The 22,437-nt window shown below is 44.4% G+C and overlaps 1 protein-coding gene across 16 annotated transcripts in view; it reads left to right on the top strand.

Moving 5' to 3' along the window:
* The window catches only part of dlg1b (discs large MAGUK scaffold protein 1b), a 134,459-nt gene that overhangs the window by 75,771 nt on the left and 36,251 nt on the right, over nucleotides 1-22,437 (top strand). For 8 of the 16 annotated variants that reach the window (XM_075482515.1, XM_075482513.1, XM_075482520.1 and 5 more), the window contains one exon: nucleotides 3,885-4,034. The exons of 7 other annotated variants lie outside the window; for them this stretch is intronic. In XM_075482515.1, coding sequence (XP_075338630.1) covers nucleotides 3,885-4,034 — 150 coding nt within the window. Of the gene's footprint in view, nucleotides 1-3,884; nucleotides 4,035-9,336; nucleotides 9,647-22,437 lie in introns of those variants that run through there. One more of the 16 variants, XM_075482529.1, reaches the window with a different exon arrangement.

Below are 22,437 nucleotides of genomic sequence, written 5' to 3'. Positions count from 1 at the left end.
CCGTGTGGCCGAGCAGTGGCACTGCAGGGAAAATCCTTCAGTGTAACTTCTTTTGGCCGTTGTTGTTGTTGTTGTTGTTGTTGTTGTTGTGAATGTTCGGCTTCATCAGTTCTGCCTTCTGACAGATGGTTTTGGTTCTGATACAACAGGAAGTCATCCGATTGTTTCATGAACTTTGTTCTTGACTGAAGTGAAACACGTTTTTATCAAATCAAATTTATTTGTATAGCACAGTTCAAAGTGCTTCACATAAAATAAAAGCATTGCAGCAGGGAGTGGAAGAAGCATTAAAATACATAAAAGAATATAAAGAGAAACAAATAAAATTATTTAAATGAAATCCACTTTAAAATCCAATGCGTTGTTTTCTATTATATGGCCTATTTTTTTTCTTGGTCCCTAAAACACTTCATTTTTCTCTCTTTTAGATAGCAATGAGTCAGATAAAAGATGATTTAAAGGTGAGATAACAGCTTCTGTTATTTGATTCTGGGGCCACGACCGCATTAAATTACTTTATAAACAGGTTTGACTGAGTTTTTTGCATATAAATATAAATTAAAAAGTTGTTACACTCATCAGACTTTGTAGGAAATGATTTATTTGAAGTAAATATCAGAGAAAATAAAACTGAAATCTGCTATAACATGTTAAAAAGTTTCCACAAATAAGGTCAGAAAATAATAAACTTAAATAAAAAACAGCATAAAACCAGAGTCCAAACTGAATAAAATATCATGTGACAGCAGGAACAAAGCTGGTGAAAACGTCACCGAACAAATCGATTCGATCAGGTTTAATAAGTTCTATTTTAAAGATGTTTAAAACAATGATGGCAAAGAGTATGCAATGAAGATAAAAGCATTAAAGGTTCCTCAGATGCTGTAAAAGTCTTGTTTTTCTGCACATTTCTGTAGTTTTTAATGGTTAAACTGGAGGTAAACGGATGGTTAATGGTTAAACTGGAGGTAAACAGATGGTTAATGGTTAAACTGGAGGTAAACTGATAGTTAATGGTTTAACTGGAGGTAAACCGATAGTTAATGGTTTAACTGGAGGTAAACGGATGGTTAATGGTTAAACTGGAGGTAAACGGATGGTTAATGGTTAAACTGGAGGTAAACGGATGGTTAATGGTTAAACTGGAGGTAAACAGATAGTTAATGGTTTAACTGGAGGTAAACGGATGGTTAATGGTTAAACTGGAGGTAAACCGATGGTTAATGGTTAAACTGGAGGTAAATTGATCGATCTCTGTGATCTCTGATCACCTTTTTCTCAAGGTATGATCCCAAAAAGGACATTTTAAAGACGAAGTGAATAAAAATGAGACAAACTTGGGCTGTAAAAACTCGCCGTTACAAAGAGGGGAAGGAAGCTTTGGGTGAGTCTCTGGGAGCTGATGTTGGGCTGACTGGCGGTCGGGTTGTTTGTTTGTTTGTTGTTTGTTTGTTTGTTTGTGCGTCAGCCTGCAGGCTTCAGCTCATTAGCATGTGTCATTAGCTGCTTCTCAACATGTAACGCGACATCTTTACGATGAATAAAGTCCGACCCACTGCGGCCTCATTGATCACCGATCACTTCTGGTTCGTTTCTGTCAGAAATCAGCCAGTTTGTCTCTGTGGATTCATTTGTGTTTGGCTTCCTCTGTCCTCCTCCTCCACTTGCTGCTTCATCTTCTTCTGCTGTTTTTACCTCCTTTTGTTTGTAATTATTCTGACTCTTTTTCTCTGTTTTTCAAACATAAAGATTCTGCTTCAGACTTGTTCCTAAGTCCAAAGTTTCTTCTCGTGGTCACTGATCTCACGTGCAGACCCAAACAAACACATTTATCCTGTTCAAATGAACCGTCGAGGATGGAAAACACTCCAACTGATCTGAATGTCGTGTTTGTCAGAGACCGGATCAAAGATATTTGATGGTGTCACGTGAGAAACGTTTGAGTTTTTATTTATTCCTTTTTACTTTTACAAAAGTTAACACCAGCCGACAGGGAGGAAATTAGCATTAATCCATTACTCTTTTCCCACAAATTTATTAGCTTAGCGTGTTAGCGTTAGCTTAAGATCAGAAACTTCAGCTCGTGAACCCAAATGCTGCTCGCAGGATGAACATGAGATCCAGGAGTTTGCTCGGATACAAAGTACTTTTAGGAACTTTTATCAGCAGCAACTTATCTCTGTGGTTCCAAACGAGGTGACCGCATAGATGCCCGATCAAAAAGTAAGTTAGGAGTGTAAAATGTGCCACAGATGTTGTCGTTACTCTGATGTGGGAGAGGTTAGAGAATAGTTTGGCTCAGCGGTAAAACAGCATCTGAAAAAACGCAGAGTCAGATTATCTGTTTCTGGTCCCATTGAACTGCGACACATTTCAAATGAAGCGCTCCCTGCTGACCACATGCCGACATGAGCCAATCACAGCAGAGCGTGGGAACTAAAGCGTGCTTACAGATGTGAAAGAAACTCTGGTTCTGACTCGCTCTGAGTTTAAAGGAATGAGGAAAAGCACCAGTTAAAGCAGGAAGTGAAGACAGTTGTTATGTTCACAAAGGCTGTGTTCCAAACCGCATACTTCTCCTACTTCTCCTGATACTCATACTGACTTTTGAGTTAGTATGCGAGTTTGAGTAAGCAGAAGTTCCCGGATGCATACTAGATTCTCTGAAATGTTGGGTATGCATAATGAGGTTACTACTCATACTCAAACTACCCAAGATGCAACGTAACGTGACGTCGCCGATCGTCATTTCCTGTCAAAACGGCAGTTTTAAGCTAGCTACAACGAGGGTTGGTTCACTTCCTGTTTTCAAAACAAAAGCACCAATTGTATGGTAATGGCTTTCCCTATGATAAAAGGCAACGGGTATTTTATTTTGTGAAAATAACCGGAAGTGCGTTGCTCACTGCGGCTAGCTTTAGCAGCGCCGAATTCGTGGGAACAAAATTGTAAACAGCCGGTATTTTGTCAGGTTTTCAACACGTTGGGGATCTAAACGACTACTTTCTCACCTGAAAATGTTTCAAATGTTGCTAAAGTTTACAGAGTTTAGAGCTTAAGAGAAATCAGCTTCAGGCCGGCTGATTTCGGCTCGGGCAGGAGCGAAATGCATTGTGGGTAAACGCTCTGCATACTGTCTGATCGATGAGTATGTAGTATGCAGTAAGTAGTATGTAGTATGTAGTATGGAAGTATGCAGTATGTAGTATGTAGTATGCAGTAAGTAGTATGCAGTATGCAGTATGTAGTATGGAAGTATGCAGTATGTAGTATGCAGTAAGTAGTATGTAGTATGCAGTAAGTAGTATGCAGTAAGTAGTATGGAAGTATGCAGTATGTAGTATGCAGTAAGTAGTATGTAGTATGTAGTATGCGGTAAGTAGTATGTAGTATGTAGTATGCAGTATGCAGTAAGTAGTATGTAGTATGGAAGTATGCAGTAAGTAGTATGGAAGTATGCAGTAAGTAGTATGTAGTATGGAAGTATGCAGTATGCAGTAAGTAGTATGTAGTATGGAAGTATGCAGTATGCAGTAAGTAGTATGTAGTATGGAAGTATGCAGTATGTAGTATGCAGTAAGTAGTATGTAGTATGCAGTATGTAGTATGCAGTATGCGGTTTCGAACACAGCCATAAACTTTGTTTCTCTGACTAAAATCCCAGAATAATCCTGATTCTTACTCTCGGAGCCTAAAGTCGGTGATCGAACGTAAACGCGGTTTTGAGTCTGAACCTGAGAGGTGACCCGAGGATGAAGAAACTTCTGACCTGAACCGGTCTGAACCGGACGCTCTGAGCTGTGTGAACTGCTTCTTCTTCTTCTTCTTGGCTGTGTTTTGACCTCTGGGAGACTCCTCTCCTCTCCCCCCCTCCCCCCCTCCAGGTAGCGTCTCTGGAGTGCATCTTTGACGGCTCTTCAGCGTTGGGACACCTTCGCTCGGAGCTCCCCTCCCCCACGCCCTCCACCCTCTACCCCCTCGGAGAGGACGGCTCCCTCCCCTCTTGCTCCTCCAACCCCTACCCCCCGATCCAGGTAAACCCTCCCCGGCCCCCTTCACCCGTCCGGGCTGACGTTGAACGTTCCATCTCCATCATCTTTTCATGGCAGATCATTTTACTCACCCACACTCCCATTCAGGGACCCCCCATTTTCAGAACGAGAGCTTTGGCTGGAAACGTCAGTTTGAGTCTGTTTTTAAAGTGAAATCATTTTCCATTTGAATTTCCATTCATCGTCATCGTATTCCTCCCCTGAACATCGATTCAGAGTTTAAATGATGATAAAACCATCGGGTCATATAACCATAAGGTCAAACCATCGGCTGTTGGTTGAACATAGCGGTTGAATGGACCAGTTGAACATAGCGGTTGAATGGACCGGTTGAACATAGCGGTTGAATGGACCGGTTGAACATAGCGGTTGAATGGGCCGTTTGAACATAGCGGTTGAATGGACCGGTTGAACATAGTGGTGGAATGGACCGGTTGAACATAGCAGTTGAATGGACCGTTTGAACATAGCGGTTGAACGGACCGGTTGAACATAGTGGTGGAATGGACCGGTTGAACATAGCAGTTGAATGGACCGTTTGAACATAGCGGTTGAACGGACCGGTTGAACATAGCGGTTGAATGGACCGGTTGAACATAGCGGTTGAATGGACCGTTTGAACATAATGGTTGAATGGACCGGTTGAACATAGCGGTTGAATGGACCGGTTGAACATAGCGGTTGAATGGACCGGTTGAACATTACGGTTGAATGGACCGTTTGAACATAGCGGTTGAATGGACCGTTTGAACATAGCGGTTGAATGGACCGGTTGAACATGGCGTTTGAATGGACCGGTTGAACATAGCGGTTGAATGGACCGGTTGAACATAGCGGTTGAATGGACCGGTTGAACATGGCGTTTGAATGGACCGTTTGAACATAGCGGTTGAATGGACCGGTTGAACATAGCGGTTGAATGGACCGTTTGAACATAGCGGTTGAATGGACCAGTTGAACATGGCGTTTGAACATAGCGGTTGAATGGACCGGTTGAACATAGCAGTTGAATGGACCGGTTGAACATGGCGTTTGAACATAGCGGTTGAATGGACCGGTTGAACATAGCGGTTGAATGGACCGGTTGAACATGGCGTTTGAACATAGCGGTTGAATGGACCGTTTGAACATAGCGGTTGAATGGACCGGTTGAACATAGCGGTTGAATGGACCGTTTGAACATAGCGGTTGAATGGACCGGTTGAACATAGCGGTTGAATGGACCGGTTGAACATAGCGGTTGAATGGACCGTTTGAACATAGCGGTTGAATGGACCGGTTGAACATAGCGGTTGAATGGACCGTTTGAACATAGCGGTTGAATGGACCGGTTGAACATAGCGGTTGAATGGACCGTTTGAACATAGCGGTTGAATGGACCAGTTGAACATAGCGGTTGAATGGACCGGTTGAACATAGCGGTTGAATGGACCGTTTGAACATAGCGGTTGAATGGACCAGTTGAACATGGCGTTTGAACATAGCGGTTGAATGGACCAGTTGAACATGGCGTTTGAACATAGCGGTTGAATGGACCGTTTGAACATAGCGGTTGAATGGACCGGTTGAACATAGCGGTTGAATGGACCGTTTGAACATAGCGGTTGAATGGACCGGTTGAACATAGCGGTTGAATGGACCGTTTGAACATAGCGGTTGAATGGACCGGTTGAACATAGCGGTTGAATGGACCGGTTGAACATAGCGGTTGAATGGACCGGTTGAACATAGCGGTTGAATGGACCGTTTGAACATAGCGGTTGAATGGACCGGTTGAACATAGCGGTTGAATGGACCGTTTGAACATAGCGGTTGAATGGACCGGTTGAATGGACCGGTTGAACATAGCAGTTGAATGGGCTAGTTGAACATGGCGCTTGAACATAGAGGTTGAATGGACCGGTTGAACATAGCAGTTGAATGGACCGGTTGAACATAGCGGTTGAATGGGCCGTTTGAACATAGCGGTTGAATGGACCGGTTGAACATAGTGGTGGAATGGACCGGTTGAACATAGCGGTTGAATGGACCAGTTGAACATAGCGGTTGAATGGACCAGTTGAACATAGCGGTTGAATGGACCAGTTGAACATAGCGGTTGAATGGACCAGTTGAACATAGCGGTGGAATGGACCAGTTGAACATAGCGGTTGAATGGACCGGTTGAACATAGCGGTTGAATGGACCAGTTGAACATAGCGGTTGAATGGACCGGTTGAACATAGCGGTTGAATGGGCCGTTTGAACATAGCGGTTGAATGGACCGGTTGAACATAGTGGTTGAATGGACCGGTTGAACATAGCGGTTGAATGGACCAGTTGAACATAGCGGTTGAATGGACCAGTTGAACATAGCGGTGGAATGGACCAGTTGAACATAGCGGTTGAATGGACCAGTTGAACATAGCGGTTGAATGGACCAGTTGAACATAGCGGTTGAATGGACCAGTTGAACATAGCGGTGGAATGGACCGGTTGAACATAGCGGTTGAATGGACCAGTTGAACATAGCGGTTGAATGGACCAGTTGAACATAGCGGTTGAATGGACCAGTTGAACATAGCGGTTGAATGGACCAGTTGAACATAGCGGTGGAATGGACCAGTTGAACATAGCGGTTGAATGGACCAGTTGAACATAGCGGTTGAATGGACCAGTTGAACATAGCGGTTGAATGGACCAGTTGAACATAGCGGTTGAATGGACCAGTTGAACATAGCGGTTGAATGGACCAGTTGAACATAGCGGTTGAATGGACCAGTTGAACATAGCGGTTGAATGGACCAGTTGAACATAGCGGTTGAATGGACCAGTTGAACATAGCGGTGGAATGGACCGTCTGGCTCCGCTTTTTACCTACTTTTTCTAAATGAACGGAGCGAAGAAGCATCAGACGAACATGGAGGTGAGGATGGTCACCGTGTGGGCGACGATGCCTCAGAGGCTCGACCATTTCCCACAATTCCTTTGGAATAAAACGCCGAATAAAGCCGCCGTGAGCTGCGCTCTGACGTCAGCCGGCAGCTTCCTCCAACGCACCGTCACAAAGACGCCGTGAGGACGTACCGTGCACTGTTCATCACTCCTTTCATCTCCAGTTCCCCGCCTCGCAGTCGCCATGGCAACGCAGACGATGAATGTCGACAAAGAAAATCCCGACGGCAGGAGAAAGAGAAAGCAGCTCAAGGCCTGGAAAGTCAGGGAAACTTCCTGAAAGCAGAATGTTTTGTGGTATTTTACAGACAGAAAATCCTCTTTTTTAACACTTTCTCCTGAAAACATGAAATACTTTGATCAAACTGCATTTCGTTTATGAGCTCAGAGGATGAATCTGGATTTATTTTGAGCTCCTCGTCGTGGCATCGGGACTCTTTTCAGTCAAAAATGTTTTGTTTTTGAGGTTATTTCTGATGAGAACCATCAGGCGGGTGGTTCTGCAGCTGAAAGCCGGCAGAAAAACCTCTAAAATCCTGGAATTTAAATAAATTTGTCGATATTTTTAATTGTGTTTTAGTTAAACTTCCTGGAAACTGGTTAAAAGCCTTGATGACTCATGGGCTGCTACTTCTTTAGTTTCCAATAAAACACTTTCTGGAGATCAGATTTCCCTCAGATGACGGGGAGTTGTGGGCGGGGCTTGATCAGGCTACTGGAGCTGACCAATCAGAGCAGACTGGTCTTTTCTGAGATGTAGCTCTTGGGTTTCTGACCTTGGGGTGACCTTTAACCTTTAACATTTAACATGCTAACTGAGGCCTGCAGAGTCTGAGATGTAGCTCTGGGGTTTCTGACCTTGGGGTGACCTTTAACCTTTAACATGCTGACTGAGGCCTGCAGAGTCTGAGATGTAGCTCTTGGGTTTCTGACCTTGGGGTGACCTTTAACCTTTAACATGCTGACTGAGGCCTGCAGAGTCTGAGATGTAGCTCTTTGGGTTTCTGACCTTGGGGTGACCTTTAACCTTTAACATGCTAACTGAGGCCCGCAGAGTCTGAGATGTAGCTCCTGGGTTTCTGACCTTGGGGTGACCTTTAGCCTTTAACATGCTAACTGAGGCCTGCAGAGTCTGAGATGTAGCTCTGGGGTTTCTGACCTTGGGGTGACCTTTAACCTTTAACATGCTAACTGAGGCCCGCAGAGTCTGAGATGTAGCTCTTGGGTTTCTGACCTTGGGGTGACCTTGCTCCTGGGCAGATGGACAGCTGTCCTGAATGTTTTCCACCTGTGAATAATCTTTCTCTCTGTAGAACGATGGACTCCAGATAGTTTGGAAACGGCCTTATAACCCTTCCCAGGTGGTTTCTGATGTCTTTCCTCCTTCACATTTTCACTTATGTGCTCGGTTTGTTGGTGAAACACAATCTCAGACTGTGGATTTTACTCTTTAATGAAAGCAAAGATGGTTCTTTGCATTTTTTTCACATTGTCATAACCAGAGATGGGACCAAGTCACACGTGCAAGTCTCAAGTAATTTTTTCTTGGGCAAATCAAAGTCACCTTATTATTGCAGTTTTACCTGCAGAATCTGATCTTAATAAAGTGAAAACACAAAGATATAAGTAACTGTCAGTAAACATCATTGGCCAATGTGTCCAACCTGTCCACCCCGTATCATATCAAGCTAACGTTAGCTAACTACCGGCTAGGCTAACAGGATAATATTAGCTAATTTGAAGCACTTACTGGTCAGAATGGATCTTCAAATGACGAACAAAGTTGGAAGTTATGCTAGATGCTTAACACTCAAGTCATTCAAGTCAAGTGCCGAGTCTTTAACTTCCAAGTCCGAGTCTCAAGTCTTTTATTTTTTGTCGTCACAAGTCATCATAACAGCGACTCGAGTCCCCATCTCTGCCGTAATGTTTGGAATTGCCCTTTAAACTCTTCCCAGATTAAAACCCAAACGTGTCCGTCTCAGCTGTGATTACTCAGCGTTTCTGTGGCGTTGGCCCGCCGACTCATTGTTTAGGGACGGGAGCCCAAGTGAGGAGGAGGAGGAGGAGGAGGAGGAGGAGGAGGAGGAGGAGGAGGAGGAGGAGGAGGAGGAGGAGGAGGAGGAGGAGGAGGAGGAGGAGGAGGAGGAGGAGGAGGAGGAGGAGGAGGAGGAGGAGGAGGAGGAGGAGGAGGAGGAGGAGGAGGAGGAGGAGGAGGAGGCTCTCTGCAGAGATCAGACCAACTTCCCCTCCGCCTGCTCTCTTTAAAGCCTCCGTCAGCCCTGCAGTCTGTTGTTGCCTCACACAGACGGAGGCTCTCCTCTTCCTCCTGCTCTCTCTCTCTCTCGGGCCGGTTAATTCGCCGTCTCATGAAGCGTGACAGCAGGACGGCGGCGTTCTTCCTCTGCTGCTCCTGAAGCGGCAGCTCCTCCTCCGTCAGCTCCTCTGCAGCCTCCCTGTTTGTGTCTGTGAGGGGGGGGGGTTAAGGTGGAGTTAAGCCCCCCTCCCAGCGTCTGCTCTCCAGCCGGCTCCACCTCCTCCTCCACCCGGCAGCCTGCAGCAGCAGCAGCATGCTGAGCTCTGTGTGGTACGCCAAGAAGATGGGCCGCCGCATCATGGGCACCCTGAGGAGGACCAAGCGGCTGCACCGGCGCCTGCTGGTAGGTCCCCCCTCCTCGCCCCCCCCTCGCCGTGTTTGTTGTTGTGGCGCCGCTGGATCAGTCTCAGAGTTGCTGCTGCGTCATGTGACGGATTCACAGAAACCCGCTGCTGTCGTGATGGGCAGAAACGTTCAGGAAGTGCAGATCTGAGGTGGCGTGGCAGCGAGCTCGCCGCCTCCATGTGCGGCGTCATGTGGGGGGAGGGGGGTGCGGCGTCATGTTGGGGGGGGGGGCGCCGGCGGCGGCGGACGGAGCTTTCAGGAGGCTGCAGGTTGTTATGAGTCCGGAGATTCTCCTGCATAAGCAGCAGCCAGATGTGAGGAACCCCTGCAGTGCCACATGCCTTTCTCCGCGTTGCCTAGCAACCTCCTGGCTCCCGCATCACATCCTCGTTTACAGCCTCGAACGCACACGTGCACACACGTGCACGTCCAACTTCTCCCTCTTCATTAACTGTTATTTGCAGGTTTGAAAAGCTTCAAACGTGCGTCAGTCTGTGGAGGATGAAAAACGTGCACGCTCGGCTCGTAAAGAGAGTGATAAACGTGCACGCTCGTAGAGTGATAAACATGCACGCTCGGCCTATAAAGAGTGAGAAACGTGCACGCTCTGCCTATAAAAAGTGATAAACGTGCACGCTCGTAGAGTGAAAAACGTGCACGCTCGGCCTATAAAGAGTGATAAACGTGCACGCTCCGCCTATAAAGAGTGATAGACGTGCACGCTCGGCTCGTAGAGTGATAAACGTGCACGCTCGTAGAGTGATAAACGTGCACGCTCGGCTCGTAGAGTGAAAAACGTGCACGCTCGTAGAGTGATAAACGTGCACGCTCGGCTCGTAGAGTGATAATCGGCTGTTTTCAGAGAAACTTCTGTAAAGGGTCCACAAATGAGCAGCTGACGAGTTCAATTTTCAGTTCAGTTTTATTAAAAAGCACCGAGTCATCTCCAGGCTTCAAAGGTACTCCAGTTACAGTCCAGTTCTTTTTATTTATTTATTTATTTGAATAGGTACAATGCACATTAATGAACAACAGTATAAAAACAAATGTAAATATGCCGGATTATAGCTACAAAGCTAGTTTTCATCCGTAGTCCCCAGGCAGGCAAATACACAAGAAAGAAAATATAATATACAATAGAAGCGTCACAGGGAATGTTTAGAGTCTAATGGTCACATGACTGGTTTGCTTTCAGCCATAGTTTGAGCTCTAAAGCTGATCAGTGTGGGGAAGACTGTTCCAGATGTTGGTGGCCCTCACAGAGAGAGTTTTCCTGTGGGGGACCTCACAGTCTCCTCTGGTTCTCAGGCCACTTGAATTCCTAGGTTTGAACAAGGTAAACACTGGAGGTGCGGCTAGTCCATGTAGCGCTTTATAAATGAACCATACATACTTAAAATGAATAAAGTTTTCAAAATTTAAAAGATAGTACTTGTTTAAAACATTACATACATGAAAAGAATTGGGTTTTCGGTGAAAAACTTTAAGAGATTTTTTGTACAGTGATGCAATTATTCAATGTGAGATAAAACCATTGAATGGAGAAACATTCTGGCAGCACCAAGTGTTAAAAAAGACTTGATTTGTTTAAATTGTTAAGGTTAAATTTTACAGTATTGGCCAGTTTTTTAATATGATTTTTGAAGGTCAAAGTGGAATCAAGTATCACGCCGAGGTACTTGAATTCTGTGACAAGTTGTAATTCTTCTCCTCTCAAGAGTACTCCGGAACTTTTTATTTCTTTTGATTGCTTTGAGAACATCAAACAGACCGTTTTTTGGAATTGAGAAGCAAACATGATTTGAAAGGCCAGTCATTTACTTGCTCCATGGCTGAGGTCAGAATAGAAGCTGCCTCTTTAACGCTACTTGCATGAGTATAAATTACAGCATCATCTGCATACATTTGGAAATTCACATTATTACATGTTTTGGGAAGATCATTTATGTTCAGGGAGAATAACAGAGGACCCAGTATTGATCCTTGCGGCACACCGACAGAGACATCCAACATTTTCGTGTTTTTATTCTAAATTTCTCTCATTTTTTTCGTAAGAAGGTCTCGTACGAACACGCCACGTCAGATTCAACAAGCGCTCTTAACTTCGGAAAAAGTGTGTAAACGTCCTGTGTAAATGATGAATCACACCTGTGCGTATCTAAGTTCACGTGCACGAGGATAGTAGATGTGCATACTCCACGCCCTAAATGATACCATATAAGGCAGTGCTTCCTCTCTCCTATGCCAGGAAGTGTTGAATGTTGAGTCATGAGAATGACAAAAAGAACAACTTTACGGGCTCTGAGATTGAAGTTCTGCTTTCAGAGATCCAAAAAGGAAAATCTGTCATTTTTAGCAGTGTCAGCAGTGGAATTACGGGACCTGCTAAAGCCAAGAAATGGGAAGCAATTACGAGTGCTGTTAATTCCATGTCACCAAAATAAAAAAATTAATGGTTTGATATGAAAATGGCTTAAAAAAAAAAGTCTCGCCCTGGGCAGGCGCTCGATGACTGCAGCTAAAGCCGTGCAATCAGCTGTTGCCTCATCACGATGGCACTCTGATGGGGCGGTCCATGAGGGGGGTCTTCTGGCACCTTCTGGTCTGCCTGGGCTGGTTCAGGGAGCAGGAGACCCTCGTTCATGGCAATATTGCGCCATGAACGATGTATGGAAACACACCCACCTGGCCTTAAGCTCACGGGTGCTTTGATGCGTATATGTGTGCAGTCTGCTGCTCCGATTATGTTTGGCAGTCCAGCCACGGCATGAAAGTCCCTCTTAATCTGTACTTGTTGGACAGCGGTGTATGGGAATCTGATGCACCATGGGTGATAAACTGATGAGAGCTTTGATGACCAAGGGGAGCGCACGGCTCACAGAGGACTGGGACACCCCCGATCTGTCTCCAATCTCCCTCTGAAAGGTTCCAGTGGCCAAAAATCCAAGGGTGGTGAGGACCTGGACGTGTGGTGGAATTGGGTTTGATCGGCGTGTTTCTCTCTGGAGTCGTGGCTCCAGCAAGCTGCTTATTTGCAGCAGCACAGTCCTTGGGAATCTTAATCGCGATGTCAGCCATTCGTCTGTCTCCGCAGGACATCTACTCGGTCTCGGAACACACGCTCTCTTCCAAGAGCCTGACGCGCTAAGGCATCCAAAAGTAGAAAATCAGCCGCTGGTTACGCTTCCCATTGACCTTGTTATATACAGAGTCAGATTAACCTTCAATTAGTGCATAATTTAAGTCAAACAGAATAATTTCAGCATCATTATGGGGTATAATGTATATATTTATTTATGTTTTCTTCAAAGTAATTAAATATTCAATCCAATAGTCAAGCAAACTTGATTGGAATAACAGCGGACTATTTTAGGAAACTCCTACGACAGGTCTGGATCACTCGTAAATTATGTTTGTACCTGAAAGAAAACGTAAAATACGAAAAGATTGGTGAATGCGCAAATTCTCTTAAATCACTCGTACGGATGATTTAAGAACAAATCTGTGCGTACGGACGGTTCTTGCATGAGGCCCGATGTTTTCTTGAGGATAAGTATAATTTAAGCCACTGAACTGCCTCCGGCGAGAAATTGAAGTCTGTTAATTTTTTGGTTAACAGTGTCGAAAGCCTTTTTAAGGTCAAGGAACAGGTTCAACCCAGTTACGGTCCAATTTAACCCAGTTACAGTCCAGTTCAACCCAGTTACAGTCCAGTTCAACCCAGTTACAGTCCAATTTAACCCAGTTACAGTCCAGTTTAACCCAGTTACAGTCCAGTTTAACCCAGTTACAGTCCAGTTCAACCCAGTTACAGTCCAGTTTAACCCAGTTACAGTCCAGTTCAACCCAGTTACAGTCCAGTTCAACCCAGTTACAGTCCAGTTCAACCCAGTTACAGTCCAGTTCAACCCATTTACAGTCCAGTTCAACCCATTTACAGTCCAGTTCAACCCAGTTACAGTCCAGTTCAACCCAGTTACAGTCCAGTTTAACCCAGTTACAGTCCAGTTCAACCCAGTTACAGTCCAGTTCAACCCAGTTACAGTCCAGTTTAACCCAGTTACAGTCCAGTTTAACCCAGTTACAGTCCAGTTTAACCCAGTTACAGTCCAGTTTAACCCAGTTACAGTCCAGTTCAACCCAGTTACAGTCCAGTTCAACCCAGTTACAGTCCAGTTTAACCCAGTTACAGTCCAGTTCAACCCAGTTACAGTCCAGTTTAACCCAGTTACAGTCCAGTTCAACCCAGTTACAGTCCAGTTTAACCCAGTTACAGTCCAGTTTAACCCAGTTACAGTCCAGTTCAACCCAGTTACAGTCCAGTTCAACCCAGTTACAGTCCAGTTCAACCCAGTTACAGTCCAGTTCAACCCAGTTACAGTCCAGTTTAACCCAGTTACAGTCCAGTTTAACCCAGTTACAGTCCAGTTTAACCCAGTTACAGTCCAGTTTAACCCAGTTACAGTCCAGTTCAGAGTGAGTTCAGAGAGAAGTTGTCCGGGGTTAATCCTGCAGTTTAAAAACTGAAAGTGGGTCAGTTCTGGATTAATTATTGAAGACGGAGGTCTCAGTGTGTGATCTTTATCTTTGGCAGCTGAATGCTTCGTGGTTTTATCGGTTATAATGTGACCTGATCAGGGTCTGAACCATTGATTTGGACCCAAAGTTGTGTGTAAAACCCCAGTTCCCCCATCAGTCCAGTCCAGTTTTGTTGCTTTAAAGGTGGTTTTCTGACCCACGTTTTGTTGCTTTAAAGGTGGTTTTCTGACCCGCGTTTTGTTTCTTTAAATGTGCTTTAAATGTGGTTTTCTGACCCGCGTTTTGTTGCTTTAAATGTGCTTTAAATGTGGTTTTCTGACCCGCGTTTTGTTGCTTTAAATGTGGTTTAAATGTGGTTTTCTGACCCACGTTTTGTTGCTTTAAATGTGGTTTAAATGTGGTTTTCTGACCCGCGTTTTGTTGCTTTAAATGTGGTTTAAATGTGGTTTTCTGACCCGCGTTTTGTTTCTTTAAATGTGCTTTAAATGTGGTTTTCTGACCCGCGTTTTGTTGCTTTAAATGTGCTTTAAATGTGGTTTTCTGACCCGCGTTTTGTTGCTTTAAATGTGGTTTAAATGTGGTTTTCTGACCCACGTTTTGTTGCTTTAAATGTGGTTTAAATGTGGTTTTCTGACCCGCGTTTTGTTTCTTTAAATGTGCTTTAAATGTGGTTTTCTGACCCACGTTTTGTTGCTTTAAATGTGGTTTTCTGACCCGCGTTTTGTTGCTTTAAATGTGGTTTTCTGACCCGCGTTTTGTTGCTTTAAATGTGGTTTTCTGACCCGCGTTTTGTTGCTTTAAATGTGGTTTTCTGACCCGCGTTTTGTTGCTTTAAAGGTGGTTTTCTGACCCACATTTTGTTGCTTTAAATGTGCTTTAAATGTGGTTTTCTGACCCGCGTTTTGTTGCTTTAAATGTAGTTTTCTGACCCGCGTTTTGTTGCTTTAAATGTGCTTTAAATGTGGTTTTCTGACCCACATTTTGTTGCTTTAAATGTGCTTTAAATGTGGTTTTCTGACCCGCGTTTTGTTGCTTTAAATGTGGTTTTCTGACCCGCGTTGTGTTGCTTTAAATGTGGTTTTCTGGCCCCATTTGCTCCGAGAGGATGATAATGAGACATCAAAGCATTCAGATATCGATCTGAAACTGATCTTTTAAATCTCCTTTTAAATCCATTCTGAAGGAGTTATTAGAGATTGTTTGAGCCTCAGATTCAGATTTATTAGAACTCTGCTGGTGTTTGGTCTTCTGTCTGACAACTGAACCTGTTTCAGCCATCTTCGGACTGGAGATCGACTTTCTCCATCAGCAGGTCTTCAAACCCGAACAGATGTTCAGTTTTTTTGTTGAAATAGACACTGGTTAAAGCTTTATTCCCTCCACATGTTAGAGGAACAGATTTCAGAGCTGCTGCTGCATAAATTTGCACATTTAAGACTTAAAATGTGTTGGTTAATCCTGCCCAGCTCCTCTGTGGTGGTTTTAAAGTGATTAAATCTGTTCTCCAGCAGTTTATCTGCGGTCTGACCAGCAGGTGGAGCTGCAGCTCTGCTGCTCAGTTAACTGTGAATCCTGCTCGGTTCTGTTTGGGTCAGCGGCCTGAGTTACTGTTCCCCACGGCGTCATTTGAGCAGATATTTGATGAAGATCAGTTTATGGATTCTGCTTTTTGGGAACACAACAGTTGAACATGAGCTTTGTTGGACGTCTCAAACCTTGACTTTATCAATCAATCTTTATTTATATAGCGCATTTCATACCACAGGCAACTCAATGTGCTTTACATAAAGAAATACAGAAATACAGGTAAATAAAAACATCAATCGGGTAATTTTAGCTAACTGTAAGATTGGTATAACTATAACAGAGCAAAAGTAAATTTAGCTAACAGTAGGATTGGTATAACTATAACAGAGCAAAAGTAAATTTAGCTAATAGTAGGATTGGTATAACTATAACAGAGCAAAAGTAAATTTAGCTAATAGTAAGATTGGTATAACTATAACAGAGCAAAAGTAAATTTAGCTAATAGTAGGATTGGTATAACTATAACAGAGCAAAAGTAAATTTAGCTAATAGTAGGATTGGTATAACTATAACAGAGCAAAAGTAAATTTAGCTAATAGTAAGATTGGTATAACTATAACAGAGCAAAAGTAAATTTAGCTAATAGTAGGATTGGTATAACTATAACAGAGCAAAAGTAAATTTAGCTAATAGTAGGATTGCTAGAACTATAACAGAGCAAAAGTAAATTTAGCTAATAGTAGGATTGGTATAACTATAACAGAGCAAAAGTAAATTTAGCTAATAGTAAGATTGGTATAACTATAACAGAGCAAAAGTAAATTTAGCTAATAGTAGGATTGGTATAACTATAACAGAGCAAAAGTAAATTTAGCTAATAGTAGGATTGGTATAACTATAACAGAGCAAAAGTAAATTTAGCTAATAGTAGGATTGGTATAACTATAACAGAGCAAAAGTAAATTTAGCTAATAGTAAGATTGGTATAACTATAACAGAGCAAAAGTAAATTTAGCTAATAGTAGGATTGGTATAACTATAACAGAGCAAAAGTAAATTTAGCTAATAGTAGGATTGCTAGAACTATAACAGAGCAAAAGTAAATTTAGCTAATAGTAGGATTGCTAGAACTATAACAGGTAATTTGAGTAAACTAACAAAAGCTAACAAACATGGATAAACTTCCCTCTAAGAGGAGGCATTTAAAAATATAGCTAATAACAGAACGGTTGATATAATGAATGATAAATATGGCTAAGCTTTCCTCTAAGAGGGAGCATTTAAAAAGCCGTTCAATGGTCCATAAATGAAAGGGGACTTGGGTAAAAAACTTTCATCTGAGAGGCTGGTTCTGTTCTGGGGACGACTGTGGAACCTCTGGAGACAATAATGCAAAGAAGGATTTTGCATAAAATCAAGAGAATTATGGACAACCCTGAACATCCTCTCCATGAGACTGTTATCGGAAAACAGAGTCTCTTCAGTCAAAGGCTTCTTCAGTTTGGATGCAAAACGGACCGCTACAGGAAATCTTTCCTGCCCACAGCCATCAGCATCTATAATAACTCCTTGATTTAATTGAGCTACATCAACATTTAATTTCCCTCTGGGATAAATAAAGTATTTTTGAATTGAATTTTTTGAATTTGAAATATTAAGGTTTATACAGTGATAATAGGTCTTTATAAACCATTTGAATATGACTAAGTTTTTCTCTTAGTGAAGCGTTAATAAGAAAAGGGTAGAATGAGAGAGGAAATAACACATTGGGGGAGAGGAGGAGAAAAACCTCAGCACAAAGAAGCAATCTCTCGTGATCTGTGTCCAACCACACTTTGTCATGTCGGCGCCTAAGTCGTATTTTACATTTTATTGATTATTTGTTGATTATTTTTTTTTTTTTTAAAGACTGAATTCTACCAGTTAAACCGGAGATCCAACCATGGTGTCATAGGATTCTGGTGCTGGTACTGATCCATAAACATATGAATATTGATGAGCTCCTCAGCTTTGATGGGATGGCATGGCGTCATGACGTATTCAGAGTGTTAAACGGGTTAAACGATCTTTTACCATCTGCCCTTTACATTCTGGACTTTGTGGGGCAGCAGTAAACAGTTGGCTCTGGTAACGACTTCACTGATTTTCCAGCAGCTCATTGGTCAACAAATGGAAGCTAATGGACCTCTAAGTGGAGGTCATGCAGGGTTCAGCGTCGGGGTCAAACCGCTGACCTCCTGATTGTCGGATGACCGCCGTCTGGGTCCAGCTGGTTGTTCTGAGCTAACGGTGAATCGGTCGGTGTCATCATGGTTCTGCCTGACCCGCTTTACTGCCTGTTTTACTCTAAACGGGACCTAAACTGACAAATGTAAATTTCTGTTAACATTTAGGAATGCCCACCTTCCATCGCTCTCCACCCGGGCCGTTCGTCACCTCCCCGTCTGCTTAACCCATTTAGGCCGGGAAAGCATTGCCGCATTTCTACCTTTAAAGCCGGGGGCGCTGTTGCGTTATTCTACCATTAAGGCCTGGAAAGCGTACACGTCTTTTTTCCTGTGTAAGGGTTGTTTTGCACCAATCATTGACCTCTGCGCCATTGAAATGCATTATAATAGACACGTGAGAGTGTCGTCATGTTCCTCGTGTCATTGTTTTGAAGTTAAGTAAGTTACATCGAACAAGACATTTCAGACGGTAGCGATTTGAGGAGTTTCTTGGCTTTGATGATGCTGATGAACGTGCTGACCCAATTGATCGATATTTATGGCTAGCACATATGTTTGACGATAACGAGGATGATTTTGAAGGGTTTGAATGTGAGTGGAAGGCTGACAATCGACGGGAGAGATTTCAACCTCACACCAGGGGTGAAAGTCGATTTACCTGCAGATGACACACCCTTATTTTATTTTATTACTGTTTTCTAATTGAAAATAGTGCCGTTCCTGCAATTTACTTTTTACATTTTCTATTTTCGTGAAGGTGTATGTAAATAAACTCAATTTCCAAAGAAAGCCACAGGTGTAAGCTCTCAAATACTTTTTTGTTTCTATCTGCTACAGAGACCAGAAAAACTTTAGGTTTTAGGGGGTATTTCTGAAATCGCCCATAGGTTTTACAGGCATTCTTTTCCAGGCGTTTTAGGCCTAAATGGGTTAAGTTAAGTTTGATGGCTGACGGACGCAGTACGATCAAACCACTCGTTTCGGCCTTGCACCATTCAGCTGCACTCCTGGCGCTCTGCACCGAGCAGTCGGCAGACTTAATGTTGGGCAGCGTTTTGACTCCTGGTCTGAGCTCAGTGTTCAGTTAGCCTCTCTTCACTGTCCTGGTCTGTTACACATGGTGTCGAGGTCAATGTTTCTGGAGTCGCTACACTTTTCCCGCATGTTTTGCATAATTCCCTACCTGTCACTGTCTAATAAACATCTTGGAATCGCTACACTTTTCCCACATGTTTTGCATAATTCCCTACCTGTCACTGTCTAATAAACATCTTGGAATCGCTACACTTTTCCCGCATGTTTTGCATAATTCCCTATCTATCACTGTCTAATAAACATCTTGGAATCGCTACACTTTTCCCGCATGTTTTGCATAATTCCCTACCTGTCACTGTCTAATAAACATCTTGGAATCGCTACACTTTTCCCGCATGTTTTGCATAATTCCCTACCTGTCACTGTCTAATAAACATCTTGGAATCGCTACACTTTTCCTGCATGTTTTGCATAATTCCCTACCTGTCACTGTCTAATAAACATCTTGGAATCGCTACACTTTTCCCGCATGTTTTGCATAATTCCCTACCTGTCACTGTCTAATAAACATCATGGAATCGCTACACTTTTCCCGCATGTTTTGCATAATTCCCTACCTGTCACTGTCTAATAAACATCGTGGAATCGCTACACTTTTCCCGCATGTTTTGCATAATTCCCTACCTGTCACCTGTTTAATAAACATCTACAGAATCGGACCTCATACTGTGTCCTGAGGGATGAAAGGCCCCCTGCTGGCCTTTATATGAACTGCAGGTTTACAGTGATTCAGCTTTGTGTTTTTAAACCTGAGGCTCCTTCGTTTTGGTGGTTGTTCGTTTCATTCCCGTCTGAGACATGCGATTTCTAACAGATACGTCACATTATTATACACAAACCTTCTTTGTTATTGATAATATTACTGATGATGGATTATGTATCTTTTTATCTGGATTTTACCTATAATTTCAGTCCAGAAGCAGAAGTCTAAACTGTGTTTTAGCCTGAAAAATACACATTTCCCGACATTAAAGCGGTAAAAGTGTGAGAGTGTCGGAATAAATTGTGATCTCAGTTATAAAACTCAGTCCGGTTGTCTTTCTCACATAAATTTTTATTTGAATTTTTTTATCATCTTAAATCTTTTTCCGCGTTTTATGCAAATCGGCAACAACACAAATGTCTCCGCGATGTTTCACCTGAAAGCTGCTTATCGTTCTTCACTGTTGTAGAGATCTTCCACCAGATGCATGATGGGAAATGATCTAGTTGTTGTCAGACAGATCTGGACTGGAACTCAGTGAGACGGTCTTTAGATGAGAGGCTGTCAGGCGTTGTTCTGTTCAGGCGTTCGATGCCAAAGAGGATTGTTTTTGGTGCCTGTGACCAACTTGCTGGACCCAGCCTGAACGTGCACATATAACATATCTGCCAGTGATATCCGCCTACAGCGCCATCTGCTGGTGGTTGGAAGCGTGTTTTTTTTTTTTCCCCACAACTCGCATTTTAATGAACTCGTCCTACAGATTTAATGGTAATAGCTCCAAACTTGGCCAGGTTACTCACAGCCAAACCTCTCAGCTGAATCCTGGTAAAATATTAAAGCGGCTGCTGGCTGCTCATGTTTCAGGAGGGAGAAGGGAGCCGGTAACTGCCCCCCGGCCCCCGGATGCCTCCAGTGGTGAGCGACACTTCTAAACCGACCGGTCTGAGGTCACTGGGACACACGTCGGGTGTTTAAACTGTGACGGAGCCGGTTTGATCCGGTTGGAGGTTTAAATCGGATCAATCCAGATGTAGAATGAATGAAATCAGCTCCCGGTTCAGAGGACCGCACGCCCCTCCCCCTCTGTGTCTGACTCCCCGGGGGTCACATCGATTATTCATGCAGCGAGTGGCGCCACCCCTCCCCCCCCCACCGCGCTGACATGTGCCTCGCCGATTAATTGGCTACAGAGTGGGAGAGGAGAGGGAGGGTTCGGATGTGTTCAAACGAGCCCGTCCAGGTCTGAAGGACGCAGCCGTCATCTATTATTCACCTCGGAGCGGGACTCTCCTCCGGGATGACCGCGCGCCACCCCTGGCAGGAGCTCGCCTCCAGGGCCGCCGACGTGGGCGAGAGGAAGCTGCCGGTGGTGGACGCCGGCCTCCAGGAGTCCCTGGCCCACCTGCACCCGCTGCAGCGGCAGCACGCCATCGAGCTCCACCTTCAGCAGCAGCAGCAGCAGCAGCCTGGCCGCCCGCCGCCGCCGCCGTCCCTGTCCGCCTTCACCGCCTGCACCGTGCCGGCGTCCTTCAGAGCCCGCAGCCGCTTCCTCAACCTGCGCGACAGCGTCAAGAAGAGCCCGACCAAGAGCACGGCCAAGGTGGTCAGCGGCAGGAAGGAGATTCCCTGGGTTCCCTTCGCCTTCAGCAAGGTACCCGGAAAAAAAGTTCTGCTCGGGGGCCGGAAACCTCCCGGGAACGTTACCGTTTCCTAGGTTTGAGACCGAGGAAGGTCGGAGCTGGGAGGCTGTACTGTTGTTATGGTGACCTCTGACCTGTTCGGGTGTCGGGGGGAGTCGATGCGTGGCGTCTGAAACCTCCGTCCCTCCTCCTCGCCGCTCAGCGCTTTCCGGTCATTTCTGCTGCCGTCACAGGTTGTTTGATGGATTTAAATCGGAGAAACATGGAGACGTTCGGCTGAAAGTTGGCTTGAAAAGGAAGAAGAAACGTTTGAGTCGGCTCCTGAAAGGGAAACCGACATCATTTAGGAACGCTTTACACATTGAACTGTAAAAGTTGGTTAGTTTTGTCCCAGGATGTTGCTCCTCCGGCTCAGAGATCCTGTGTGCGCGGGAGCGCTCACTCCCAGCCGGACTCTGGGCTCAGAGATCCTGCGTGTTACAGGAGCGCTCACTCCCAGCCGGACTCTGGGCTCAGAGATCCTGCGTGTGCAGGAGCGCTCACGCCCAGCCGGACTCTGGGCTCAGAGATCCTGCGTGTGCAGGAGCGCTCACTCCCAGCCGGACTCTGGGCTCAGAGATCCTGCGTGTGCAGGAGCGCTCACTCCCAGCCGGACTCTGGGCTCCGTCTCTGGGGCTGATGTTGGAGGCATCGGGCCGTCGGCAGCTTCCAGAAGTAGGGCTGACGGGTCGATGCGCTCGATGTGCGCGGCTAATTTTAGCAGCAGCATCGGACGCTCGGCAGAACTTCCTGCCGTTGTGTAACGGAGGTGATGAAGGTTCTGAGGTCGTCTTTGTGATGTCATGCAGGCAGAAATATTATTTTATTAGTGTTTCTGTTTTAATTCAAATTATTTTGGTTTTAGAAACAAACTTTTACAGGTTAAAACTGACTAAATCACATCCAGGTAAAAGTGAATCGGTTTGAAAATGAATAGAAAGAAACACTCAGATAGATATATATCTATAGATATCTATCTATATATAGACCGAGACCTTAAGCGGACATTTTCAGC

Source organism: Odontesthes bonariensis, chromosome 14 (genome assembly GCF_027942865.1).
Source record: "Odontesthes bonariensis isolate fOdoBon6 chromosome 14, fOdoBon6.hap1, whole genome shotgun sequence".
In the NCBI taxonomy this organism is placed as follows: Eukaryota; Metazoa; Chordata; class Actinopteri; order Atheriniformes; family Atherinopsidae; genus Odontesthes; species Odontesthes bonariensis.
The sequence above is the reverse complement of the archived record's forward strand: the minus strand, read 5'-3'. Positions and strand labels throughout refer to the sequence as shown.